The 27,660-nt window shown below is 61.5% G+C and overlaps 2 protein-coding genes across 4 annotated transcripts in view; one reads left to right on the top strand and one right to left on the bottom strand.

The window, feature by feature from the left end:
• MRPL21 (mitochondrial ribosomal protein L21) overlaps positions 1–27,660 on the bottom strand; it is a 151,234-nt gene that overhangs the window by 12,945 nt on the left and 110,629 nt on the right. The window lies entirely within an intron of this gene.
• Positions 7–25,892, top strand: IGHMBP2 (immunoglobulin mu DNA binding protein 2). 3 transcript variants are annotated; one of them, XM_049641688.1, is made up of 16 exons: positions 7–197; positions 2,278–2,447; positions 5,770–5,953; positions 6,185–6,282; positions 7,595–7,758; positions 9,987–10,187; positions 11,709–11,856; positions 13,274–13,448; positions 16,028–16,210; positions 16,535–16,653; positions 17,073–17,167; positions 18,100–18,223; positions 19,055–19,900; positions 21,672–22,058; positions 22,136–22,308; positions 24,889–25,892. In XM_049641688.1, the coding sequence occupies exons 1-16, from the start codon at positions 112–114 to the stop codon at positions 25,084–25,086; spliced, it is 3,351 nt and encodes a 1,116-aa protein (XP_049497645.1). In that variant the 5' UTR covers positions 7–111; the 3' UTR covers positions 25,087–25,892. The 3 variants fall into 3 exon arrangements, with proteins under 3 accessions (XP_049497645.1, XP_049497637.1, XP_049497629.1); XM_049641680.1 differs by lacking the exon at positions 21,672–22,058 and having other exon boundaries at positions 17–197; XM_049641672.1 differs by lacking the exon at positions 7–197 and having other exon boundaries at positions 2,378–2,464.

The following is a 27,660-nucleotide window of genomic DNA, read 5'->3' as shown; positions in this document are numbered from 1 at the left end:
GAAGCGGCAGCGGCGCGAACCTTGTGCGTCGACGCACCGGGCCCGGCCGGGAACGCCGCCGCGCGCCGCAGCGGGACCTCTGCCGCCGCGGGCCCGGGCCGGGCGGCGGTCATGGCCTCGGCGGCTGTGGAGAGCTTCGTGAGCAAGCAGTTGGACCTGCTGGAGCTCGAGAGAGACGCGGAGGTCGAGGAGCGCAGGTACTGGGTGGGCCGGCCGGGATTTGCCCTTCTGCCCCCTGAGTCCCGCCCGCGGAGCTGTGTGTGTGTGGGTGTGTGTGTGTGTGTGTGTGTGTGTGTGTGTGTGTTTGCGGGGGGGGGGGCTCGGCCGCCTCTGGAGATGCGACCGTACCGGTTTGGGGCCTTCAGGAAGCCCTTTCTTCTTGGCCTGGAGCCCCCACCCCCGAACTTCCAGTCCCAGGCCTTGCCCCTGCCCCCAGCGCGTCCTCAGCCCTTTTCTCTTTCGGGGCCGGGCGGGTGGGAAAGCGCGACGATGCGGCCTCCTGGGCCCTGGTCTGGGTAGGGGACGGGCCTGGCTTTGGGCGGGGGGTGGGGGGGTGGGGGTGGGGGAGGTGGGGAGGTGGGGGAGGTGGGCCTGGCCTTGGGTAGGGAGTGGGCCTGGGCCTGGGCCTGGGCAGGAGGTGGGCTTGCCTGGACCGTTACTTCCAGCTGGGCACACTCAGGCTGTGTGTGCGGAAAGGGCTGTGCAAGCTGGGATGGGGACCAGCTCCCCCTGGGGAGGGTGAGGCTAAGGCTGGCTCTGGGGACAGGTGGTGCCTGAGCAGAAAAACAGGAGTGAAGGTTTCCTGGATAGAAGAGGAAGGAGAGGAGCCTTGAGGAGCCTTCCTGGATGAGATGGGAGGGCAGCCTTGCACCTGAGGGTGCGTGCCATAGAGAGCCCGGCTTGCTTCTCAATGCGAATATTCACTTAGCTGAAGAAGTAACAGCCAGGGCTTATGGAGGCTCACTGTAAATGCTCTTTCCAGACCCTCGTTCCTTCAAACCTCAGTGTTCTTCTCATTTGGTGCCCGAGGAGGCTGTGACAGAGCGGTTCAGTCACTTGCTCAGGGTAACAGGTGGAGTCAGGACCGGAGGCTAGGAGTCTGATGCCAAGGTCTGCACTGCAGACATCGATGGGCTTTGCTTTGTGTGTGGCTGTGTGACTTTGCAGGCTACGTCTCTGAGCCTTAGAGCCACCTCGCCTGTAAAGTGGGATTATTCCCACCTCATGGGTTTGATGTGAGCACAAGATGGCCTGCTGTCAGGTGCCCAGCTCAGTGCCGGGCGCAGTGAGCACCCACAGAAGGGTAGGCATCGGTCAGATTGAGAAGGGTCTTGAGGGTGAGCTTGTGTTATATTCCGTATGCAGAGGCTGGCTCTCCGCACAGGTAAGAGGGTGGGGTGTTCACCTTAGAAATAAAACAGCCAGTTCCTCTCCTAGCAAGATGGGTTTATTCATAACAGCAGAGGATTGCAGTTCTGGACATGGAATCTGTGGCCTAAGCTCTAGGCTAGTGCAACCAGGGAAGGGGAGGACCTTTATTTTGTGGAGGAAGGAGTTGGGAGGGGTAGTTTCGAACTGAAGTCCGTTACAGAAGGGGCACGAGTTCGGGAAGACGGCCGCTTCTCGCTGGCTGCGTCCAGGGGTAGTGGATTTCTTGTAGGAGTTGCAGGGTGCATCATTCCTGTTGTGGGATGGTCTGGCCCCTTTGCTGTGGGGGGTCTGTCACTGACAGTTCTGGTCGCTGACATCTGTAGGTGCAGCTCCCCCTTCTGGCCTCCCCGCTGCATTTCAGTGAGGTTTTCTCTTCGTTTTCACGGGTGGGGGGAGGGGAGGTGGGTGAATAGATTCGTGTTTTGGGTGGATTGCTTGGGTGCTGCTGCTTGGGACCGGACAAGGCAAGCCCCAGAGGTGAGGCAGTTAGGAGGCTCTGTCTAGTCCAGACGATGTAGTTGGTGTGGGTTGAACCAGGGTTATGGTGGGGAGGATGGAGGCAGAGGCGGATTCGTGAAGGTGCAGATGGCGGGGGGTGGGGGGGGTACGATGGACTTAGTGACAGGTGGGAACCAGGATATGCAGTCAGAGCAGAGCAGGGCCAGCGCGTAGCTCTACCGGCAGGAGGATGTGGGGGAGCCCGATCTGAGGGGCTTACTTGGGGTCTTACTTGGTGCCTATGCACAGATCTTTGTGTCTCTCTCCCTTTTTCCTTCCTCCCGTATGGGGGGAAATATAAGCTGGTGGAGCGTAAGTATTGAACTCTCAGTGTGGGGTATCTTCCAGGTCCTGGCAGGAAAACATCTCTCTGAAAGAGCTCCAGAGCCGAGGGGTCTGTTTGCTGAAGCTGCAGGTGTCCAGCCAGCGGACCGGGCTGTACGGGCGGCTGCTGGTCACCTTCGAGCCCAGGAGATGTGCGTCTGCCACGGCCCTTCCCAGCAACAGCTTTACTTCCGGTCCGTGCGTCTGTGACGTAGGCATATGTTGTTTACTGCTCGCCTCCCGACTGCGACTTTCGCTCTGTAAAGGTTGGGTTACGCATGGCTGATTGGGGAATACAGCATTGCAGTGAAGACCCTTTAGTTAGATATTCGCCAGTCACGTGGCTTTTTGGCAGTCTAGGTCAGCACCGTCCAGACGGCAGCCACTGGCCACACGTGGTCATCGAACACTTGAGACGTGGGTCGCGATTGCCACAGGCATACCGTGCACACCTGGTTGGAGATTGAGTACACAGATGTCTAGGCTATCTGAAGGGTAACCTTTTTTTTTTTTTTTTTTTAAATATTTTATTATTTATTTTTGAGAGAGAGAGGCAGAGCGTGAGCGGGGGAGCGGCAGAGAGAGAGGGAGACCCAGAATCTGAAGCAGCTCCAGGCTCCGAGCTGTCAGCCCAGAGCCCGACGCGGGGCTCGAACTCATGAAACGTGAGATCGTGACCTGAGCCCAAGTCAGATGCTTAACCGACTGAGCCCCCCAGGCGCCCCGGAAGAGTAATCTTTTGGAAACCTGACTACTTGTTGAAACAGTGTCTGTCATATATTGGATGAAGTATATCATCATTAAAATAAGTTGACTTGTTTCCTGAAGATTATTTTTTTCACGGCTACCAGAAAGGGCAGAATTACGCGTGACCGTCGCCGTGCGTGTCTTGGGCAGCTGTGGTACAGCACGTCTCCTTCTGTATTCCCACAGCCTCTCATGCCGAGCGTATTCGGGGCACCCTTGTGCCGGCCCTGCCCGAGAGGAGCAGCGGCCGGGAGGAGCCGGACTTGCTCTAGAAGAGTCCGCCTTGTTTTGGTGGCGACGGGCTTTTGATTTCATATTCGGGTTTCCCAGACTCCTGCCCGCGGTTGTTGGAGTGGTGGCTGGATTTGGAGATGGGGGGACAAGGGGGGCTGCTGGCTGCAGTCCGGTCTCCCGTGTTCTTGTTAAGCGAGCTAGAGCTCACCACTGCCTGCCCGCTGCCGACGGGCCTGGGGGCGCCTTGGCACATTTCCTCCTCGCCGTCAGGGTTGAATGTCCATGCGGGGGGTTGTAAACTCTGAAAACCAAAAGTGAAAACGCATCCAGTGGCGTATACGGTTAGCAGGCATCACGGAGTGGGATCCACGAGGTTGGCGAATGGTTCGGAAATGGGAGTCAGGGAGTGGCAGTTGGGCGCGAAAGGATCCGGCTGAGAATCTGCCGCGTGGCCAAGGCTGTGGGCCAGACCCAGGGGGAGCTGTTAGTTTCTCGTCTTCGGAAGAGCAGTTTTAAGGCTCAGCTTAGAAATGTAAATTCCTTTTTTTTTTTAATTAAGAAATTGTTTTAATGTTTTTATTTATTTTTGAGAGAGAGAGGTGGGGGGGAGAGAGAGAGACAGCGTGTGAGCAGGGGAAGGGCAGAGAGAGGAGGAGACACAGAATCCGAAGCAGCTCCAGGCTCTGAGGTGTTAGCACAGGGCCCGACGCGGGGTTCGAACTTGTAAACTATGAGATCGTGACCTGAGTCGAAGTCAGACGCTTAACCGACTGAGCCACTCAGGCGTCCCTAGAAATGTAAATTCTGAGACGGATCCTATTCAGGGCACTAGTGGGGAGGTCACGGTAGGGACGGGGTCCTCTGTGCTCAGCCCCATGGGCGCACAGACAGAACTGGGCTCTGCCCCTGGGGGATTGTTGCCACCTGCTGTCTGTCTTTATAAAGTTGGGGAGAACACAGAGAAAAGGTTTAAGGTGCGGGTGAAGCTCATTGCTTGAAGAAAAACAGCGCAGGGTCAGTGCGTCTGGTGCCTGGTTGACCTGGGGCACACACTTTCAGACACGGAATGAATGGGATGTAAGCGTGTGGGTGGCTCTGGCTTTATCTCAGAGTGGAGTCTGTTTTGGTCGGAATGTCTCCCCTTCCAGGTGATGAAAACCCAGGCCACGCGGGCTTGGGCGAGAAAGATTGCGTTGGTTGTGATGCTAGAAGGTTGGCTTCAGGGCCCACGGGAGGTCGCTCGGACTTCTCTCCGTTTCTTGGCTTTGCCCTGTCCTGGGGTGGCTTCCTTCTCAGGCGACACAGGATCGCAGTTATAGCCCCCGTGTGCCCTCAGGGTTCTGGTCCAGCTGGACAGAGGGAGGGCCTTTTTGCCAGGTGCAAGCAATAGTCTCACTGTGTTCAGGGGGCTCACATTTGGTCCCGTGCTCATCTCTGAGCAGTCACTGTGGCCAGGGACGTGGCAGCAGTGATTGGCTGAGGTGTAGGTTGTGTGCTCCGTCCCTGGCATCAGGGAAGCCCCTCAGGGTCACCCGGCGGATGGGCGAGTCACCCGACAGTTACTGTGGGAAGTGGGGAAGTCCGTACTTGGGTGGGCAGCAGATGACCTCTGTCCCCCCATTGATGCTCCTGTTCTGCCTGGAATGTTCTCCTCTAGATGTGCTCGTGGCCCCCGCTTCGTTCAGGGCCCATCCTGCTTACCTGTGGCCACTCAGGGGCCCTTGCCATACCCTGTTTCTAAAATGACACGCTGGGGCGCCCGAGTGGCTCAGTCGGTTATGCGTACAACTCTTGATTTCGGCTCAGGTCATGATCTCACGGTTCATGAATTTGAGCCCCGCGTCGGGCTCTGTGCTGATGTTGCGGAGCCTGCTTGAGATTCTCTCTCTCCCTCACTCTCTGCCCCTCTCTCACTTGTGCACGCCACCTCTCTCTTTCTCTCTTTGAAAATAAAAAAATTAAAAATAAATAAAATGACACCCCCATCCCTCTCCATCCCCTCCTGGGCTGCATAATACCTTGAAACCTCCAGTGCTGATACGTGTGTCTTATTTCTAATTGGACCAGCGCCTAGAACAGTGCCTAGCACAGAGTAGGCACTTCAAAAGGTTTTATTGACTGGCACGTTTGTCCTAATTTTTTTGTTAAAAATTTTTAAAAAATATTTATTTTTGAGAGAGAGATTGAGAGAGAGGGGGACATAGGATCCGAAGTGAGCCTGGTGCTTACAGCAGAGAGCCTGATATGGGGCTCGAACTCATGAACTATGAGATCATGACCTGGGCTGAAGTTGGACACTTAACTCACTGAGCCACCCAGGTGTTGTCCCTGGCGTGTCTGCTTTAAATAGTTCATTGATCTCAAGTCAACTTTTGTACGTAATTTAGACGTCAGTTAAACTTTTTTACTGATGTTGATTTCATTTCTAAAGAAAGTTAACAGGGTATTTGAAATAATGCTGGAATTTATCATAGAAAATAATTCACCGTTTAACTTGGCTCAGTGTTTGTATAACCGGAGTCTCTGTTCCTGCAGGAGATATAGTGGGTCTGTATGACGAAGGCGGTCAGCTGGCCACGGGGATCCTGACCCGGATCATGCAGAGATCGGTCACAGTAGCCTTTGATGAGTCCCATGATTTCCAGCTGAGCTTAGACCGAGAGCGTGCCTACAGACTGTTAAAACTCGCCAATGACGTCACTTATAAGCGGCTGAAAAAGTAAGGGCGAGTGAGCCTGGGAATCACATGTTCTTTTTCCTTTAACGTGGCTCACTCACCCTGGCCGCCTGTCCTGTGGTGGAAAGGAGTGCAGTCGAGTTGAGTCTGGAGTCGTTCGGTGCCCCTCCCAGGGGGTGGTGGCTGCAGGTGGCTGTGCTGGGACGGGCTTGGGCACTGAATCAGTGGCTGGTTTTCACCCAGCTCCTAATTCTCGTTTTTCTCCCTGGGCAGAGCTCTCATTACCCTAAAGAAGTATCATTCTGGCCCCGCGACCTCCCTCATAGAGGTCGTCTTCGGTGGATCACCCCCCAGTCCTGCCAGTGAAACACGTAAGAGCCTTTTCTTCCCCGGTCGACGAGATCACTCCGGAAATACTGAGAGCAGAGTGAGCTGGGGTGTTTCAGCAAGAGGTTGAGGATGTACAGTTGGAGGGAATCTCTGTGTCTTGTTTTAAATTTCTTTGAGTGACTCACGTGAACCGGACTGTCCAGCACTCGGTGCCAAGAAGCAGCTCGTTCCATCGACTTTCCAACGTTCTTTCGAGTGTTCCTAAATACATCGTTTTAAAATGTGAGGATGTTCTAGCTCAGTGATCCACGAAAATACGTGATGGCTGGGTATAGCGTTTGCCCAGTAGTATTTTTTGTTTGTTTGTTTGAAAAGTCTCCGTTCTAAGTGCATTTTGTTCCTTTTTCGGCATCTTTCAAGCTGCACGTGTTCTGGTCTTTTCTACGTACAGACACACGTACACGCACACGCTCCCCTTCCTCACCTGCACTTTCTCATACCCCTCAGTGGTCTTGAAGAGCCTCAGTTTTGAGGGGGCTTGTTGCCTCCCCAAGCACCGCCCGTGATGTCACCCTCGTCCATCTCCTGACTCGGCAGCGCTCGGTCTGTCCCTGCCGCCTGGGGTGGCGGGGCTCATTCACGCCCTCGTGATGCCGTGCCAGTAGCCTTTAAAGATGTGGCTGCCATATGGTACTTCTCCAGATTCTGAAAGCCCTCACGTCTCAACGTTTTATTCTGTCACCTATTTATCGAGAGGCTGCTATGCGCGGGAAAAACTGAATTAGAAGTTTATTTGCCGTGTTTTAAGGAGCAGGCTACGTGGTGGTTATGGCAGGTGTCCCTGAGGAAAAGGGATGCGGTTCCAAGAGGTGGGGCGCGCTGGGACTTCGGGTCAGGTGATCGCTGCTGCTTGCCAAGCTGGTTTCAGTCTGGCCTGCCTCGACCAGGGCGCTGTGCCCGGGAGCTGTGCTCACTCAGGGGTCGGGTGCCCTGCGGCGGGCGCTGGGGGCAGAGCTGGACGCCCAGGGCCCGCTTTCGGAGCACACGGCACACGAGGGAGATACTTGGCGGTGGCCAGAGGCCGCGTGTAAGTGAACGGGCGTGGCTGGGTTCCGGTGAGACCGGACGGCCGAAAGCGGGCAGCAGGCTGGCTGGGGCCCGTGGTCCACAGCCTGCCGCTTCCTGTTCTGGGAGGAAGCTTTTGGAGACAAAGCAGGTGGGTTCTGTGTTGACGGGCTGATGCCCGGGGAGACCCAGGAGGCTGGTGCGCGCTTCCTTCCACCCGCGCCGTCCGCAAGGAGGAAGCGCCGGGGGGTGCGGGGCCCCAGCCTGACCGTGTTGCCCCTCCCGCAGAGCCGCCGCCGTTCTGTAACACCTCCCTGGACGCCTCCCAGAAGGAAGCCGTCTCCTTTGCGCTGTCCCAGAAGGAACTTGCCATCATCCACGGGCCTCCCGGCACTGGGAAGACCACCACTGTGGTCGAGATCATCCTTCAGGCTGTGAGACGGGGCTTAAAGGTGGGCGTGGGCGCCAGAGCCCCGACAGGGCGAAGGGGTTCCGCGCGCCCGGCTCGCGGGTGCTCAGCAGTGTCCTCGCCTGCGCTCTGGGGTTGGTCAGGAACGTTCCCGAGCGTGGACTGATTGGGCGTGGGGCTGGGCCCTGGCGGATCTCTGACAGCTGCAGGGCGCCTGGGAAGGGCACACGCTCGGGAGCATCGGTCCGCAGGGTCCCGCTCGGCGCGCCTGCTGTGCCCGCGCTGTGCGCAGGTCTGTCCGTGCCCTCAGGAGCTCTGCGGTTGGTCGGGGGAGACAGACGTGTTGCCGTTAACGGGCGCGCTGCCCGTGTGTGGTGCCCAGATGACTGATTTCCCGAGATGTGGAACGGGGTGATTGTATGCTGTTATTCACGCACGTTTTCAGTGGTCCCGACGGGGTCTTTTGTCCTCGTGTGCATCCACGTGAGTCCTCGTGGGTTCTGAGCCCGTGGAAGACTTTAGAAAGTCTTTCTCGTTTAGAAACGTCAGATGGTGATGAGAATTAGAGCGATGATGGTCAACGTTTGACTTTTTACGACGCAGTTCTCTTGAGCGCTCTCCGCGTGTTCGCTCAGGTCGGGGCAACCCTGGGTGCTGGGGACCGTTGGCACCCCCAGGTCCCAGAGGAAAGCAGGCACTGAGGTCCTGTGCCCCGGTCACAGTGCGTGGCAGGGCCAGGATTGGAACTCGGCAGACACGCTCCCCAGAGCCTTTGCTCCGTACCTCACGCTTCTCTGCAAGGCAGAACTGCCGTCGAGAGCGTAGGGAGGTCTGTCACTTGGTCACGGGGCTGTCCGGTGGCTTCCGCCAGGTGAGTGGCACTTGAAAACTGGATGAATGACCATTCGCTGGTGGGAAGCAGGTCTGGTGGTTTGATCGGATGCCTTCCGTTTCCATAAACGGTGAAACAGGACACGCTCGTGCTCACGCTCGGGCCCCCGGTGGGGGTTAAGGCGATGGGGTGGGGGTGGGGGGGGCGCCTGCCACCGAGGCTTGTGTGTGTGTGGGGGGGCTCTCCTCTCCACCTCCTCTGCCAGCTGCCACGTGCTGCTTTTTGTTTTTAAAGTTTATTTATTTTGAGAGAGAGAGAGAGAGAGAGAGAGAGTGCGTGCGTGCCCGTGAAGGGGAGGGGCAGAGGGAGAGAACCCCGGAAGGCTTCTCACTGTCAGTGCAGAGCCCGATGCGGGGCTGGAACTCACGAACCGTAAGATCGTGACCTGAGCTGAAATTAAGGGTCGGACGCTCGACCTCCTGAGTCCCCCAGGAGCCCCCGCCACCTGTGTTTCATGGTGGAACTTCAGGTTTTTCTTTGCTGATGGAAGGCACTACAGAAGAGTTCTAGACGCAAGATTGAGCCCATCAGAAAGATTTTTCCCTCGTACCACTTTGTGAGTTGATAAAGTGATTTCATTGGTAAGAAGTTGGATGCTTCCAACCTGATAATTTCAGAGCACACTTTAATCTTTGAGTCCTTTTTTTCCCCCAGTTGCCAATTATTTAACATTTTTGGTATTTTGGTCACTGGTAGTTGTTATTTAGAAAAACTTTTTTTTTTTTTTAAATATTTTATTTTATATTTGAGAGAGAAAGAGAACGTGAGCAGGGGAGGGACAGAGAGACAGAGGCAGAATCCGAAGTAGGCTCCAGGCTCTGAGCTGTCAGCACACAGCCCGTCCTGTGGTTTGAACCCAACGAACCATGAGATCGTGACCTGAGCCGAAGTCGGAGGCTTAACCGACCGAGCCCCCCAGGTGCCCCTCAATAGTTCTTAAGACCAAAGTTCCAGATACTGTGTCAGTCTGCGGTCATGTGTTCTTTTTAAAAAAAAAAATACATATTTTTAAATGCTTATTTTGCATGCGAGAGTGTGTGCGCACGTGTGTGTGGGCGGGGGAGGGGCAGAGAGGAAGGAGAGAATCCCAAGCAGGCCCTGTGCTGCCATCACAGGGCCTGACTCAGGGCTCGAACTCCCGAACTGTGAGGTCATTACCTGAGCCAAAAATCGAGGGTTAGACGCTCCCCTGGCTGAACCACCAGACGCCCCTGTAGCACGCGTCCTGTGGGGCGTGTCCACTCACGCTTGCGTCTGCGTGTTTACGCGTTGACACGACCTCTTGTACACGCTCCGATCCTCCTCCCTTGATCTTGGTCCGTTTTAGCGGGAACTTGAGTGGTTAAAGAAGTCACCAAACGCGAGCCTTGCTTCCCCAGGTGCTGTGCTGTGCCCCCTCTAACGTCGCCGTGGATAACCTGGCAGAGCGGCTGGCGCGGTGTCAGCAGAAGGTCCTGCGCCTCGGGCACCCCGCCCGGCTGCTGGACTGCATTCAGCAGCACTCCCTCGACGCCGTGTTGGCACGCAGCGACAGCGCCCAGATCGTCGCAGACATCAGAAAGGACATCGATCAGGCCTTCGTACGTCCCTCTGTGTGGCTTCTCATCTGAGGTCTCTCCCGGGAGACATTTCTGTCTGTGTTTCTCTCGCTTTTTTTTGGCCTCCGTCAGCTCCTCTGAGAATTTCAAACATTAGGGGGCGCCTGGGCGGCTCAGTCGGTTAAGCGTCCGACTTCGGCTCAGGTGATGATCTCATGGCTTCATGGGTTCAAGCCCCGCATTGGGCTCTGTGCTGATGGCTCGGAGCCTGGTACTTGCCTCGAATTTTATGTCTCCTTCTCTCTCTGTCCTTCCCCAGCTCGTGCACTCCCTCTCTCTCTCTCTCTCTCTCTCTCTTTCAAAAACGAACATTTAAAAAAAATTTCAGATATCAGGATGGCCCATTAAAAAATTTTTCCCCCAAGTTTTACTAAGAAAGGAAGGGCTGCCTGTTTTTGGTAGAGACTTGTACTCGGCATCTCGTCACTCGTCACGACTGGGTCACGTCGGCAAGAAAATACCCAGCGGCCTGAGAATAAAAATTCAAAAAATATTCATCCTCCCAGTCTCTGGTCCATTTTACACCCTCCCTGTGGAAGAGACGCAGCAGGCAGTGGGTCAGGCGGAGACGTGTTTCTTCTTGCAGTTGGGGCTCTGGAACTCCGTGGTCCTGTGACTTAACGTCCGCTCGGTTTGCTCACTGTCAGCCGGCCTCACGGCCTCACGTTGGCGTGGCCTCCTCCGTGTCCCCGCCCCACAGGGCTGTGAGTCAACCTTCCCGCGGGCCTGCGGGATAGTGGGATGGCGCACGGGATGCCAGCGTGGGCCCAGCAGAGGTGGGGACGAGTTGAAAACATGTCATTCAAGGGTACAGGTGGCATGGGAATGTGCAGCGATGGTATTTCCTCCGTTGCAAATGCGGATGATTTCACTTCTTGTTCCTGTTTAATCAGTGCTTTCGGGATCTTCTCCGTAAGGGAGGTGCAGTAAAACCCCTCTGCCAGCCCTGGAAACCCTGTGCTCCAAAGCAGGAACCACAGATAAGGAAGGATGTCTTTTTTAGTATTGCAGGAAGTTGGGGCTTAGCTAAGCATTTTATAGGTCCGGGAAGAGCTGTTACTCCCTTGGCAGATGTGGAGTGGAAACTGGCGTGCAGCCTCTCCTCTGTAAGCAGCGAAAAACCCAAATCCTGGGCTGGCAGGTGCTCTTCGTTGCACGGGCGTGTGTGGCAATTCTGTGCAGGGTCGGGCAGGGCCCAATTTCCGGTTTTGTGTGAGCTTACAGTTCAAGACACCATCTGCTTCGAGGACCTGGCCTTTGTCTCTCTGCCTCTGCCGGTGCAGGTGACAGCAGCTGTAAGGCCCCAGAGGGCGTCAGGTGCTCGGTCACCTGCGTGTATCTGTTTGCTCCGTCGAGAAAGGTTTTTGACATCTTAGTGCCCCTCAAGGAACTTCACGCGGTGGACCCGCTGGTTGTAAACAGAAGCGCTTTGGGAGCGAGAAAGAGCTAAGCAGGTGCAAAGTCATGTCCAAATACTTACGTTTTCTTGGCTTTTCTTTGTAGTTGAAGAACAGGCAGACCCAGGATAAGAGAGAGAAGAGTAGTTTCTGGAACGAAATCAAGCTGTTACGGAAAGAGCTGAAGGAGAGGGAGGAGGCCGCCATGCTGGAGAGCCTCAGGTCGGCAGCCGTGGTGCTGGCAACGAACACAGGTGAGAGGGGCGTGTGCCCCGCTTCCGGGGGGCCCCCTCGACGGAGGCGCGGTCCCTCCCACGGGCTGCGGGGGGCGGGTTTGCATAAAACCGGCCGTCGGTGTCGGGTAGGGTTCCCAGGGAAGGCTTCGGGCCTGCGGTCTTCCTGTAAGGACGTTTCTCGAATCGGTACGGGGGCGCCCACGTTCCCGCTCGTGGAGCCAGCTGGCGTCTTCCAAGGAATCTGTTCGTTGAGTCTACGTGATTGCATTTGTAGGTCTAGCGTTCACTCTTTCCCCTTCTTTGACAGTGTGTAGCATCTCGGGCGACCTCACTTGTTTCCTTCCTGGTGTCGGTAATTTGACACTTTGTCAGGACAGTGATTAGCAGGGGCGTCCGGGCTGTGCAGGCCCGAACCCGCCTTCCAGCAAGTACCGTAGAGTCAAGTGCCTCCAGGGGCGCCTGGGTGGCTCAGTCAGTCGGTTAAGCGACCGACTTCGGCTCAGGTCATGATCTCGCGGTCGGTGAGTTCGAGCCCCAAGCACTTGTCAGTCTCCATAACTGCAGGAGCAAATTCCTTACAAAAAATCGCTATGTTATATTAAGGTATACGTATAATATCCTATAGGTTGTGTTTCGTGGTGGGTTGAGCGCCTGACTTCAGCTCAGGTCGTGATCTTATGGTTCGTGGGTTCAAGCCCCATGTCGGGCTCTGGGCTGACAGCTCAGAGCCTGCCTTTGCTTCTGTGTTTCTGTGGAGAACCTAACTAACACAGGGTTTAGTTGGTTTAGCAGCCACTGGGTGGCCCAGCTGGTTGAGCGTCTGGTCTCGGGAGCCGTCCTGTGCGATACAGGTGGTGCCCACATTTGTAGATGAGAGAGGTTCAGGGTTGGGGGCCCTGCCCGGGCTCACTGCTGTCTGTGGGGGTTGGCGCGGGGCCCGGGTCATCCTCACACGTGAGCTCTTGCCACGGCACTGCTGTTCCGAGGAGGAGCCGGGGCTGTGCTTTCGTGCCGTCAGACACACGGAGGCTTCCCCCTGGATGGACGTTCAGTTTACTGTTCAGTACGTCTGGGAGAGCAGCAGAGAGGGGAATTAATTAAGCTCGAAATTCAGAAAATGATACAGGAATAATACTTAGAAAAGAGACACCCTTCCGGGGACTTGGGCCCAGACCCAAGGGGGAGATCGATTCTGGCGATTGGACTGTGGGAGTGGCCCTTGGCCAGGGGCCCAGTGCTCACACTTAGACGCAGGTGGGCCGGAACGGGAGGTTTCTCGTGACCTTCCCCGTTTTTATTCTAAGACGCCCAGTGCTTCTCACACAGTCCTCATGCCAGGCTGGGTTCTGAAACCCCCGGCCCGTCGCGGCCTCGTCCGGCGTGGGTGCGGCCTCTGGCACCTTCTGTGAAGGCTCACGGTTCCGATTTCCACCAGGCGCTTCTCCCGACGGCCCTCTGAAGCTGCTGCCCGACGGCCACTTCGACGTGGTGGTCATCGACGAGTGCGCCCAGGCCCTCGAAGCCAGCTGCTGGATCCCCCTGCTGAAGGCCGGGAAGTGCATCCTGGCCGGAGATCACAAACAGCTGCCGCCCACCATCGTGTCCCCCAAGTAAGACCCCTGCCCGCGGCGCTCCTCGGCCCTCACCCGCCACCCCTTCCGTCTCTCCTTGGGCGCAGCGGCCCTGACGTGCCCTCCTGCACGTTCCTGATGACAGCCCCTCGCGCCCGTTTTTTTTAGTGTTTATTTTTGAGAAAGAGAGTGCACGCGTGAGTGAGCAGGGGCGGGGCAGAGAGACAGGGAGACATCGAATCCGAAGCCGGCTCCAGGCTCTGAGCCGTCAGCACAGAGCCCGACGTGGGGCTCGAACTCATGAGCTGGGAGATGATGACCTGAGCCGAAGTCGGACGCTTAACCCACTGAGCCACCCGGGCGCCCCAAGCCCTAGCACCCGTTTTATTGCGCGTACTTGTTTAGAGGTCAGGCGATCCCACCGTGTGCTCCTGAGGTTGGGGGTCGTGGCCGCCACACACCTGTCCGTAGCGTCAGCACCCGGCGCCGTGGCCGGTCGTGCTGGTGGCACGGAGCTTCTCTGGCGAGGCCGGCGGGCTGATGTGCCCGTTCCCGCCAGGCGAGCCTTCCTGAGCCGAGGGAGGCGCCCCTGTGGGCGGGCCGGCTGGCCTCCGGGTTTGTTGGCGCACGGCCTGGCACGGGTTCTTCCAGTCCTGACCTGTAGGCGCGTCCTTTGACCTGGGCCACAGGGGGGTCTCTGTAGAGACACAGCGGTCCCTGCCGTTGCCGAGCTGCACTGGTCTTGCCACCCCTCCCGCACCGCTTCGGCCACACCGGCCTCTGTCCTTGCTGTCCCCGTCCGGACGGCTCCTTCCCGGACCCTGGGTGGCCATGCCCTCCCTCCACTCAGTACTTTCTCAGATGAGCCCTCTTCGCGGGCTCCCGTGACCACCCCGCCTCAGCGCGTCCCCACCCCCTGTGGGTCCCTTGTTACAGCTGCGCGTTCCTGAGCGCTCACTGCTCTCTGGCGGTGGTGCGTGTCTCTCTGTCCATTCCCTGGCTGGTCCACCTAGAATGGAAGTCGTGTGCAGCCGGGACCACAGCCAGCACGTGGGTATCTCTGACCCAAGCGCGTCTCTAAGTGCGCCCGGGACCGTGGCCGCTCCAGCCACCCCCGAGGCGGGGGGACAGGAGACTCCCAGAGCCCGGCGCCGGGGCTCTCCCTGCATGCAGGGGGCTTTCTTCTTGTCCCCCTGCTGCCTGAGCCCGGCCTCTCCTTCGGGGTGAGTGTGGACGGGCCGCGCTTGACCGCGGGACGCTCCCTACTTGTTCTGAGGTCCAGCAGCCCTCGGAGATGTGGGGGATGTGCCCGCACCACGTCTGTCGGGTGGAGCCTTGCCAGAGGGGGGTGCGGCCCCCGGAGCGGGGGGGCGTCAGGTCAGGATCCCTCAGAGAGAGAGGGCGTCCCATCCACGCGGTGTGGCTGGCAACCGGGGACTGCGTTTGGGAAGTTGGTCCTGGCCGGGGAACGGCCCCCGCGGTGGGAGTCAGCGTGCAGACTGCAGGACAGGAGCGGTCTGTTCCGGGGTCCCGGGGGTCCTTGAAAGACCGCGTTGTCCTCCACAGGCCTTTGTGGGGAGGACGTCTGGAGCTGTGCCCTTGGGAGCAGGGACCCTCTGTGTCTGGGGGGCAGAGTGTCAGGGGGACACGTGCTGGGTGCTTCCGTGTTTGCCGTTGGGACCGGTAACCTCTTCACTCGCGTCTCTGGCGTTGTTTTTGGTGGACGCCTTTATCACAAAAGGTTAAGCGCGAGATCTTAAGAGCTTCCGGGGAAGGGCCCCCGAGCTAGAATGAGCAAGCGTCCCCTGGTTTTAGTGTCACCCACGCGGTGAGAGCTGTGGTTAAGACAGCGACTCCGGAGATCGCTGGCTGGGCGGCCTTGAGCTGCTCCCTTCACCTCTCTGGTCGCACTCTCCTCCTAGGGAAGGGGCAAGCGCAGCGGTGACCCCCGCCTCAGGTTTTGTGGGCGTTAGGTTGACAAGTATCAGGTGCAGAGCGGCACCCGGGACGCAGGAAGCGCCCAGCACGTTAAGCTGCGGTTGTGCTTAGCAAGGGATTACTTGTGGCCGAGGGTACCGGCTGTGGAAAAGTTTACCCGTAGCAGCTTGCTGTTGCCGCTGCGCTAGATCATCACAGACGCGGACGAGGTAGGTTTGCGCGGGTTCGTCGTTCCGCGGTTCTGGAAAGCAAAAGTCCGAAGGCTTCCTCGGTGGGTTCAAATCCAAGCGTGGGCAGGGACGGGTTCCTTCTGGAAGCTGCGGGGGAGGATTCACTTGTCGGCCTCTTCCAGCCGGCAGAGGGGCCGCCCCCTTCCCTCGGGGCCCCTGCGGAGCCCCCGGCAGTGACTCCCGCCCTCCGGTCCCGTCTTCTCTGCCCTGACCCTCTGAGGAGGAGCCCGTGGCGGCCCCGGGCCCACCTTAGCTTCGCGCTCGGAGGGTCACACGTTCGCAGGTCCCAGGCTCGGGACCCGGGCTTCTCTGGGGGCCGGTGTTCAGCCGAGAACGCCCTTAACTTTAGGCGGGGACTGGGGCGGAGCCGAGTCCCGAGGTTTGGGGGCTGGTGTCAGGCGGGACGGGGGGGAACCCAGGCGCCCCTTCCCGGTTCCTCTCTCGGGGCAGGGCTGCGGCGGCGGGCCTGGCGCGCAGCCTGATGGAGCGCCTGGCGGCGGAGCGGGGCGCGGGCGTGGTGCGGACGCTGACGGTGCAGTACCGCATGCACCGGGCCATCATGCAGTGGGCCTCGGAGGCCCTGTACCACGGGCGGCTCACCGCCCACCCTTCCGTGGCGGGCCACCTCCTGCGGTGAGTGACCCGCTCGTGCCCTCCCCGGCCCGCCCTGCCGGGTCCTCGTGCCCCGGAGTCCCCTGTGTCCCCCGAACCACGCGCTGTGAAGACTTCAGAGTCGCCCCCGAGGCCGGTTTCCGGGAGGGGGGAGGGGGGAGGGGCCTGGCCCTGGGGAGCTCCAGCGGGGGGGCGCTCGGTCTTCGGTGCTCCCGGGGCTCCTCGTCCTCCAGAGGGAAGGGCCCGCACCAGACGGGGCGAAGGGAAGCGTCAGTCCTGTCGGGAGGGCCCTGGCTCTGCCTCGTTGCCCTGGCCTCACGTGTTCAGTGTCCGCCCGCGGTGCAGGGACCTCCCCGGGGTGGCCGCCACGGAGGAGACTGGCATCCCCCTGCTGCTCGTGGACACGGCCGGCTGCGGGCTCTTTGAACTCGAAGAGGAGGACGACCAGTCTAAGGGGAACCCTGGTGAGCCTGCTTGGGCAGGGCCAGCCTTTGGGTTTGGACGGACCCTGAGCTCCTCTGTGTGGACAGCAGAAGGCCTGCGATTGTGGACCTTAGCAGGGAGGAGGGGGGCGTCCCCCGGTGAGCTGCGGGGTTCCGGCCGGACGGGAGTGCGCGGTGCCCTTCTCGGCGGGTGGCGCTGCTTCGGCGAAGGAGCCGGCCTGGGAGGGTGAACAGGGTGGTCCCTGCTCCCCCGAGGTCCCAGCCCGTCGGCTTGCACCCAACGCCACGGGGCCCACGTCCTTGCCGGCTCCAGCCGGCCGGCCTGCGACCCGGCAGTGCCCCAGGCCGACGCTGGGTCCGCTGGCCGGGGTGGGCGGAGTCCTGAAGAAACCGGCACCAACGAGGGCGTGACCTGGACCCTCGGCCTGCTTGCTCCCCAGGCGAGGTGCGTCTCGTCAGCCTGCACGTCCAGGCCTTGGTGGAGGCTGGCGTCCGAGCGAGCGACATTGCCGTCATCACACCGTACAACCTCCAGGTGCGAGAGGGTCCCCTCTGCCGGTGTCCCTGGGCTGCGGCTGACGGGAAAGGGGTGATTCACGGTCTCTTCTGACTGCAAACTCCAGGTGGAATTGACCACCTCACGACCGGATCCGGGGCTCACGTGACCTCAGCAAGAGCCTCTGTCCGTCCGTCCGTCCGTTTTACTTGCTCTAACTTGTCTGCCCCGCCCTGATGTCAACCTGCTTCCCTGGTTGGCTTTGTTTTCTGGCCAGCTTCCCGGTAGCCCTGTCCGGGGGCGCTGTCCTTACGGGGCGGCCCCGGGGACCGCCTGACCCTCCACGGCATCTCCCACAGGGTCTCAGCTTTGGATCTTCTGTGTCGGGCTCGGGTCCCCATCCCTGAGCTGGTTGCCGTGGCTGGTGCGGGGTCCTTGCCCACCTCTGGGCGGGGCGCTGGCTGTGCTTCCTGGGACGAGCGTGGGTGGACAGGAAGATCGGGGTGCCGCCTGGAGGAGGGGTGGGGGTGGGCCAGCAGAACGACCCGTGCTCACTCCTTTCTTTTCTGCTCACGTCTTCTCTCTCGGCCCCTATGGGCTTATCAGCAAAGCCCGTCTTCTTTGGTGGGAAAGACGCGGCCACGGCAGGGTGTCGTGGGGTCCGTGGGCGGGCTGCCACCCCTTCCCGGCGTGTGGACACCACACCAAGGGGCGTCTGAGGCAGGTGGCTGTCGTGAGCCAGAAGAGCTGGTGTGATGTCAGTGCTGGGGCGCGGGTCACGTCCGACCTGTTCACGTGCTGCCTTGTGCGTTCACGGACACCTGTCGGACAGCGGCTCTGGGGCTCTGCAGGGCTTCCGTGCAGTGGTTTTGGTTCTGCAGGCTGAGGCCCTCGGCGGAGTCCAAGGGCGGAGTGTCGGGGCCGCCCCGGCCTGAGCTGCGATGGGGACGCGGCCTTGCTTGGTGTTCCAGGTGGACCTGCTCAGGCAGAGCCTCGCTCACAGGCACCCCGAGCTTGAAATTAAGTCGGTCGATGGCTTCCAAGGCCGAGAGAAGGAGGCTGTGGTCCTGTCCTTCGTCAGATCCAATAGGAAAGGTACGTGGAGCTCAGCAGACTCCTCTGGGGAAGCACAGAGGAGGGTCATCCGGGGGGTGCGTACCCGATTTCTGCTCCGGGCTGTGCAGGGCGGTGCGAGTGTGGCCTCCGTGAGCTCAGCATCGGGTGAGAGGCGGGCGAGAGAGCCGGCAGGCGTGGGGTGCAGTGAGGCCCTGACCGGAGCCGCCGGGGCCGGGAGGATCCCGAGGGGCTGCCTGTGAGCTGGGTGTTATGGGGGGTGGGGGGCAGGGCAGAGCTGGAGGCTGAGCAGCGTGCAGGTGCGGGTATGCTTGGACCACCTGGCATCCTGCCCCGGGGGCGGGCGGCGGGGCTGAGGCACAGAGCCTGGCTTTTGGCCTCAAGGTGAAGTTGGCCTCAGGGCCTGGTGTTTCTGCCACTGGGGCTTGTGGGTCCTCCGTGTGGAGGGCGTGTGGGACCCTGAAAGGGCTTGTCTGGGCTTCGTAAGGCGCTTTCAGTGGAAGGTTGAAGGCAGACAAGAGAGGTGGGTAGACGGGGGTCGGGGACGGGGGAGAAGCCACTGGAGCATCCCCCTCGCTTTCCCGGGTCTCGGCTGCAGCCACCCCCCGGGCTGGGCGGAGGGAGGAGCCCGTACTTGGAAGTGACCGACGGTTTGGGGGTCCCACACCCGGACCGGCTGCCGTGGAGCCAGACCTGGGAAGCCGGGGTCGGGCAGCGGGGAGTCTGCGCAGGCCTGATGTCCCGGCGGTCGCCGGAGGGGGTGTCGGCTGATCCCCGCGGTGGGCAGAAGCGTTGATTTCCTGTTCCTCGGTCTCGGGTCTGCTCGGCCGCTCACCGCGGCCTCGTTCGCAGGCGAAGTGGGCTTCCTCGCCGAGGACCGGCGGATCAACGTGGCCGTCACCCGCGCTCGGCGCCACGTGGCGGTCGTGTGTGATTCGCGCACCGTTAACAGCCACGCCTTTCTGAAGAGCCTGGTGGATCACTTCACGGAGCACGGCGAGGTGCGCACGGCCTTTGAGTATCTCGATGACATCGTCCCTGAAAACTACTCCCACGAGAGTTCCCAGGGCCACGGCCAAGCTGGTGCGAGGCCCCGGGGCCCGGCCGCGGCTGCCGGGAAGCCTCCTGGAAGCCGGCCGCGGGAGGGGGTCCAGGAGGCCCGGGCGGCCGCCGGGCTGCAGCGGAAGACGCCTGGCGGGAAGCCCTCGGGCCCTGAGGTCGGGTCTCAGCCCAGCCTCAACGGAGGCGGCCTCTCCCCGGAGGCCGCGGACGGCGGAGACCGCGCGGACCGCTTCAGGGCCGAGATAGCGGAGTTCGCGGCGAGTGAGAACACGCGGCTGGAGTTTCCCGCGTCCCTGAACTCACACGACAGGATGTGGATCCACCAGATCGCGGAGGAGCACGGGCTGAGGCACGACAGCACCGGCGAAGGGAAGAAGAGGTTCATAACCGTGAGCAAGAGGGCCCCGCCTGCCCCGCCGCCTCCAGCGGGCGGCCCCACGGCCCCCGGCCCCATGGAGGCGGAGCCCCCTCCCGGGGAGCAGAGCGGCCGGGACCCCCCGGATCTGAAGGCTCTGCACCTGGAAAGGCTGCAGAGGGAGAAGAGCCGGCGGGAGCCACAGGCCGAGCAGGGGCAGCGGGCCTCGCGCTCAGGGCCGCGCAAGTTACCGGAGAAGAAAAAGAAAAAAGAAGCAAAAGGTAAGCGAGTTTACCTGAGGAGAGCGCAAGCTCGGTGTCCCCTTAACGGGGGCGTTTGCCCCGTTTGAAGTCCCCCACCCCCTCCCCCAGAATTGGGACTTCCTCTTGGTGCCACGGCCCTGATTCCGCGTCCTGCGCCTTGTTTTTAATCAGGTGTGAGCTCCCCGAGGGCGGCGATTGGCCACAGTGGCCTCTGCGTGCCCCCCCCCCCCCCCCCCCCCGGCTCCTCAGGTGGGGCCTGGCAGGTAGGCAGCCGTCGGGGTGCAAGAGCAGGAGGAGGGGACGAGGACTGCGTGCAGGAGCCCTCGGGCAGTTACGGACCCCCGTGCGGGCGGCAGCCTCGTTCGCTCACAGCCCAGCTCGCACGTCCGCCGTCCCGGGTCCCCATCCCAGGAAGGGGGCCGCCTGCGTCCTGCGCTGCCCCGTGGGGCTGTTTGCGCTGCCCCCGTCCCGCGCAGTGGTGGGGCATCCACGGGCATGACGTGGATTTCCTGCAGACTCTGGGTAAAGTCGTACTCCCGCTGTTGTCCTCTGAGCAGGGCCATCGAGCGTTTCCTTCTTTCACTGAATTCCTGGGAGCAAAGCCGCGTGGGAATCACAAGCGTGATTCCTGGTCTGTGAAAGCACGACAGAGCGGGGGTGCAGCCGATGTCGTTCTGGGGGACTTAGCGGCCTCTAGGCGCCCGGCCGTGTGCTGGGGAGCGAGGTCAGCCCTGCCGCCCAGGAATGGGTGTTCTGGCAGAGGGTGGAAATGTCAGGTGCCTCCTTAAACCACACCAAGAAGGTGCTGAGTGCCGTGCAGGGCAGATGCTGGGACGAGATGACAGGAGGACCTGGGAGAAGGTGTGTGGGGTGGTCAGTTGAGGACAGAGCATCCTGGGGAGACTTTGCCCCACGTAGGGGACGGTAGCACTGCTTAGTTTTGAAGCGTTTCTTCAAGCCGCCTCCCGATTTCGCCTTGCCGCTCAGGTCAGAGCGTGACCCAGCAGGACAGGTCCCCAGAGGCTGTGCCGAGGTCCCAGCAGCTGAGAAGCAGAGGCCAGTCTGAGCGGGCCCCTCGGGCCACGGCAGGGGGCCCCCGCAGGGAAGGGTGCCACTGAGTGATCAAGGGCTGCCTGTCCCTCTGGAGGGCTGGGGGAATGACAGGTACTCAGGCCCATGGTAGAAGCGGTCAGCGCTCTGTTGATGAGATCTCATTTTCCGGTTGGGGCCCGAACGCCGTCTGCCTGGTCCCTGCGGCGTGTCCCTTTCCCGAGGTTGCCAGTGAGCAGCCAGCACCTTCTTGGGCCTTCTCCGAGCTCCCCTGGTGCTGCTCCTGGGGCATCAGCACATCTGGCCCGCCTTGCCCTCCGTAGAGCTCGCCTTCTACCACGGCCCGTCCGGGGGGACGGGGAGGGGCACGTCCCCCTTCGCAGGTGGCCCTGCCCGGAAGGGCGGCAGTGGCTGCAGCGGGGGCACTGGGAGGCCCTGTGGTGTGCCGGCTGCCCCCCCCCCCCCCCCCCCGTCCCCTCCGAGGCTGACCTGGCCCGTGTACCTGGCCCTGCGGTGCGCCTCTCGTAGAGAATCTGCTCGGGGAAACGGCCGCCTCGCCTTGTCCGTGCCCGTCAGCCGCATAACTGACGAGAGCCACCCGGCTGGTGCCCCCCCCCCCCCCGCCCCATGTTCCCTGCGTGTCTGTGTCTGCGCGTGCGTTTGTGGTGGGGGCGTGTGTCCCACAGAGTTACGGGTGCGTGTGACCTCGTGTTCTTTTCCACTCGTGAGCATTCCGCAGGAACTTTCCAGGACTTGTGCGCACCTGGTCAGGAAGCTTACGGCCCCCTGGCGCTGGGGCCCGTGACTACGCCGTGGTTCACCTGGCCGTCCCGGGTACGGCAGCGTCCGTTGGGTTTCGTTTGTGCAGTCGATGACGTGAGGCGCGTTCTTGTCTTTAAACGTGTGCTCAGTGGAAGAGGATGTGCTTTCCAGAGGCGCTCTCCGTGGGCCGCCACTCCTTCCGGGGAGTCCGCACGGTGCTCGCACCTCCTGGCGGTGACGGTTACTAGCTCGCTGAGGAAGGGCCGCCCCGGGCTGGACGGACACCGGGCCGGATGGAGGGTCATTGCCTGTTCACTGAGCCCGAAGGCAGGAAGCTGGGCAGAGCGGCTCCGTGGGGGTGAAGGTGGGTCCAGCGGGGGGGGTTCTCGTCCTGCTTCTGTGTCCTTCCCCCCCGCGTGAGTGACGCTTTTCTTCCCCTAGGACACGTGGCTATAGACTTGCCCGGCGAGGAGGACTTCGACGCCCTGGTCTCGGCCGCCGTGAAGGCCGATAACACCTGCGGCCTTGCTAAGTGCACAGCCAGCGTCGCGACCCTGGGTCAGCTCTGCCTGCACTGTGGCCGCCGCTTCTGCCTCAGCCACCACCTGCCGGAGGTGCGCTGGCCCTGCTGGGGCTCGGGGCGCTGGGCGGGGGGACGGTGGGGCCGTGTCTCCGGGGCTCGGTCCTGGCCAGATGCGCTCCCGACAGAAAGGGTAGCGGGTCACGAGCACGGAGTCTTTTAAAGCGGACACAGACCTGGGCTTGGTTTCTGACGCGTCACATTACAAACCCAGCCGGTGGGAGTTCCGGGCAGAGAGGATCTTGTTTAAGCGCGTTTGGGGTCTTTCGGTGGCATAGTAGAGGGGAGCTGGGGCCTCTGGCCCACAGTCTGAAACGGGCTGGCTGCCTGGCTGCTGTTTCATTCGTTCCTTGAGCAGGAATGGCTGGGATCTCCGCCCGGGGGGCACGGGCCGTGGGGACCTGGGTGTGAGAGCAGTGGATGGTGTCGGGTGCCGAGTGTGTGGAGGGAGGGCCTCTGGCAGCAGGGGTGGGGAGCCGGGCCGGGGAGGGCATGTGGGCAGGCCCCCGGGGAGGGGGCGCATGCATGCAGCTGGGAGCAGAGCAGGGGGCCAGGGGGTCAGGGGTGGAGGCTGAGAGGGCCTGGCTCTGGAAGCTGCGGGGAGCGTTGGAGACCTGGCCGGGGTGCGGAGGAGGCCGCCGGCAAGGCTGGGAGGTCCCGGGGCCTCCCCTGGGGCGGGCAGTGGGGGGCGTGGAGGGGGCCCCTGGGCCCCTGAAGTGGTTGTAGGTGACGATGAGAAGGGGAAGGAGGGCGCACGGTGGCCCCGGGGTTTCTGGTTTGGGCCGTGGGAGGAAGGCAGTGGGGCTCTTGGAGGGAGCGGGAGGGGCGGGCACAGGGGAGGGATCGTGGCACCTGGGGCGTCACCGTCCTGGGCCACCTACGTGGGGGTCCTCACAGTGTCCCTACGCTCTGGGTCAGGGGTTGTAGTGCTTGCCTGCAGGGAGCTCTGCTGCCTCCGACCCTGGAAAGGGTCTCCTCCCTCCCCTCTCCCTCCCTCTTTTCCCCTCTCTCCCCCCTTCTCTCCCCTCCCCTGCTCTCTCCCACCTCCTCACCTCTCCTCCTCCTTCACCCTCTCTCCCTTTCTCTACCCCCTCCACACCTCTCTCTCTTTCCTTCCTCATCTTTCCCTCTCCTTCTCCCCCCTCTCCCCCTCTTCTCCCACCCTCCCCCTCCCCTTCTCCCCTACTTCCTCTCCTTCTCACTCTCCCTTCCCTCCCTTCCTCTCTCTTCCTCCCCCTCCTCCGTTTCTCTTCCCCTCCCCCCTTTTCTTTTCCTCCCCCTTCCCCTCCCCCCTCCCCCTCTCTCCCCTCTCCCCTCCCCCCTCCCCCCTCCCCTCTCCTTCTTCTCTTCCCCTCACCTCCTCCCTCATTCTTTTCCTCTCCCTCACACCCTTCCTCCCCTTCGCCTCCCCCCCTCCCCCCCGGCACATGCACACTTTCTCCACACACACGTGTGCAGTCTGTCGATGCCTGTTGACAAAGCGTATGGTGTTCTAGAAAGATTTTCATCCAGAATGTTTAGAAATGGCCAGATGCCAGGTTTGGGAGGCCAGTGTGCGTTACTGGCACGGCCTGTGCTGGTCCCTGGTGCCGGGCGGTGGGAGCCCGCAGGGGCGAGTGGACCGTGCGGTCCCCGTGCCGTCCGTGGAATAGCCCGTCTGAGCACGGATGCCGCTGCGGGCCGGGCCGCGAGTCTGTCTGCTCTGAGCTGCTCTGCGGGATGAGGCCCAGGGCTGGGTGGCAGGGACCTGGCCTCAGAACCCGCTCTGTCACCTGCTCCCTTTGTGACGTGGGCAAATTCACTTCCCCTCAGCCCTCACCGAGGTGCCGGGAGGAGCAGCAGGCCGGTGCTGGGTGTGGAGGAGGAGGGCCACCCGGAAGGGGCAGGAGAAGGGGACGCCCGCCGAGTGGGGAGGGGACGGGCGTGGCACAGGGGTGTGGTGGGCCGTGCACAGCGGGCTCGGTGAGCCGCTGAGCTGTCTCTTCTGGGGCCCTGCTGAGTCCAAACTGGGTCCCACCCGGCAGTTCCCAAGGAGGCAGCCTTCATTTGTGCAACGGGGAAGCCCAGGCTTTCCAGAAGAAGCCGTGACTCGCACACGTGGCACCGTGGCCTCGGTGCCCGGCGCTGGGGAAATGCTCAGGGGGCTCCTTCTGTCTTCCTTCTCCTTTCAAGAACAGAAGGGGTCATGTCAGAGCGTCCTCGAACCGCCGGGGCACGTCATTAGCTGATGCACGTTTCGGAGCTCCTGGGACGGGCCTAGCACTGGGGTCCAGTTAGAGAAAACGGCCTGTCGCCCGGAGCAGCCTGCTCGTGCTTTGGCTGCGTGCTCGTGGAAAGGCGGTGTGGCTCGCGGGGGCTCGCGCTCTGCTTTCAAATGCCACTGCTGGTGGCACACACAGGTGTGATGTCCCCCTGTCAGAGGACGGCGTGGCTAAGCCGAGGGCGGGGCTGGAGGCTGGGTGCGGGTGCTCCCTCCGGCCCCCCCAGCCCTGAACGTGCAGGATCCGGGTGCAGGAAGGGTAAGGAGCCCTCCAGGACCTCGTCCGGGGGCAGCAGGCAGTCGCGGGGCCTTTGTCCCCACTTGGCTCAGCACCGACTGCTGTGTGCCCCCCAGATCCACGGCTGTGGGGAGAGAGCTCGCGCCCACGCCCGGCAGAGGATCAGCCGGGAAGGAGTCCTCTACGCCGGCAGCGGGACCAAGGACAGGTCCCTGGACCCAGCCAAGAGGGCCCAGCTCCAGAGGAGGCTGGATAAGAAGCTGGATGAGCTGACCAGCCAGAGGAAGAGTAAACGGAAGGAAAAGGAGACGTGACGGGCTTGTGTCTTTGAAAGAACGGGCGAGGGCGAGCATGGCTGCCTTCTGCTTCCTTGTGGCTGCTCCCCGTGACAGCGTGCAACCCGACCCACCTGCCTGTGCCACGGCCATGTGGGGCTCGGCGTCTGGGGGAGAAAGGGTGGGCTCTTCTAACCTGACGGGAGGGTGTCTGGGCATGTGGTCAAGGCCAGGTAGCCCTCTCCCCGGGCACGCCCACACCCTACCTCCTCCCCGTCACTGCCAGGACCATCGCCCGGTGCATTCTCTCCTTCCCGGTCAGAACCGAACCCCCCCCCCCCACCCCGTCTGAATCTTGGGGTGTTGCCATGAGGGTCACTAAGTTCCGTTGGAGACGTGCCTCTGTGTCCCCTGCCCAGGTCCGATGCCCCCTCAGGCTTTGTGAAAGTAAATCCTGTCAGGGCCCGGCCGGCTTTCGGCCCATCAGAGTGAGGGAGAGCACCCGAGAACTCAGCGCGCCTGAGATGGGCTCTGAGAGTGTTCTCTGGGGCGCTCCTCCCGCACATCCCCCCGCAGCTGGCTCACCCTCGTCCGTCCGTCTCCTGTCCCCTGTGGCTGCCGTGAGCCACCCTGTCCCGCGGGCGGCAGGCACGGCTCGGGCTGCACCTGCGAGGTCTGGAGGGCCCGTCGCGTGTGGCCCGTGCGGGCCCTGTGTGGGTGGAGGTCTCTGCCGGCTGCCTTATTGAAGAGAGCCTCAGAGGCACGTCCTGTTTTAGTCCCAGGGTGTTATTTGTGTAAACGGGGTAGAAATTATCTGAGAAAACAATAAAGACATATGCACATCACCTGGTGTTTGTTACGTGTTCACGGGGAACGTGCTGTCCCGTTTGCTCAGCGTCTCTTTCGTGGAGTGAGGGCCCTGAGCTCAGGGTGAGCTGACGTTTGCTCTCAGCTCTTGGCCTCCAGAAGGCATGAACTACAGGGGGGGGGGGGGGGGGGCGGCGCGGGGGGGGGGGGGGGGGGGGGGGGAGCTTGTCCCGTTAACAGATGACAAGAGGAGGAAAAAATCCCCGTCCTACTTGCCTTTCTACCGGTTGGGACGAACGTTTGAAATCGGCAAGGTCGGAGAACCAGGCCGGGCTCCGTGGCAATACCGTGGCAGAGCGGCTGCCCCCCGAGGGAAGAAAGAGGGAGGTGCCAGAGATGCTGCCTCCCTGGGGGCCCGGGGGTCTGCCCTCCCCCTCACGTCCACCCGCCTGGTCTCGCCCGACTCGCGACGTCCTCTGCCTTCCTTCCACCAGCCCTCCCGTCCCCCCTCGTGCAGACCTCGCGTTCTCTGGCCCTGCGTGCCGTTCGTGTCTCGGCCTCCCTGACCGGGCGTTCGAGATGTCTGTGTCGTCCTCGGGGGCCTCCTAGGCCTTATCCCTGTGCCGCTGCCCCCCCCAACGCCGTTTATTCAGCACGTTTATTGCCTGTGTCTTCGGCGCCAGGCCCGCGTACGTGGGCCACTCTGCTTTGCCGGTGCTGGGCCACCGTCTCGTGGGGACAGCCCGTTCCCACACGCAGGACGGTCGGGTGCAGTCCTCACCGCCCCCAGCAGCCCGTGGCCGGCGGCAGGCAAGGAGATGACCGCAAGGTGGGGAGTTCCGTGCACACGACCCGCTGCTTCACCGTTGTTGACGGGCACAGAGGCGCTCTCCTGGCTGCTGAGGACGCTTGCTCACTCTTCCTGTCTTTGTGGCCACGGCCACGGCAAGGCCAGGTTCAGGGACGGGCCAGAGTCCGGCCAGGGAGCATCAGGGTTCTGGCCTGCGCTCTGCACGCAGATGCTGAGAAAGATGTTGGCCGTTCTTCCTGAGGGTGTGGCTGGTAGCCAACCTTCCACCTGCAGGAAGCCTGTCCGCAGGAGGGGAGGAGGCCGACACGGAAACAGCCAAAAACTGGGGGAGGGAAAGAACACGATCACACTGTTTGAGCGCCTGGATCCAGCCGCACCTGACCCCCACCCCATTCTTCCCGGTGTCCTGAACTAGTCTCCTTTCTCAGCTGAAAACAGTCTGTCTTGAGGTTCTGTCACTCGCAGCTAGAATGACCTTTGCCGGTCCCGTCGTGCCTTTGTGTATCCCATTGGGTGTACCCGGCCCCAGCAGGGAGGCGGTACCGAATCAGGACTCCTCTGCTCCTTAGAGAGGGAGCGGGTCTTGTACCTTCACCCACGTGGTCTTCCCGTGAGCCATCCTGCCAGGAAGAGCTCAAAGAAAGGCCGCGGGGCTTGGGCTGGGGTCGTGGGAGGCCTCCGCGAGTCCCCGCCTCCCTGAGCCTGTCCGCTCCTCGGCGATGAGCTCACGGGGTTGAGAACCGTCTTCGCCTCTCCAGCCGTGCCGACAGGCCCACAGAATGATCGACGGGCAGCGTCACGTGTTGCAAGACCTGGGTGTGGGTTAGCAGGCTCCGCGGCGGTGGCCCGGCACGGGGTTCGCTGTGGCCCCCACGCGCCACCCCCCCCCCAGAGCCTTCACCCTCCACCGCCGACCTCCATTCAAGCTGGTCCTGACGCATCATTAAAATATCAGAGTTGACCATTGCAACGCGTAAAGCTGCCGTTTGTCGCCC

Source organism: Panthera uncia, chromosome D1 (assembly GCF_023721935.1).
Source record: "Panthera uncia isolate 11264 chromosome D1, Puncia_PCG_1.0, whole genome shotgun sequence".
Taxonomy (NCBI): domain Eukaryota; kingdom Metazoa; phylum Chordata; class Mammalia; order Carnivora; family Felidae; genus Panthera; species Panthera uncia.
The sequence above is the reverse complement of the archived record's forward strand: the minus strand, read 5'-3'. Positions and strand labels throughout refer to the sequence as shown.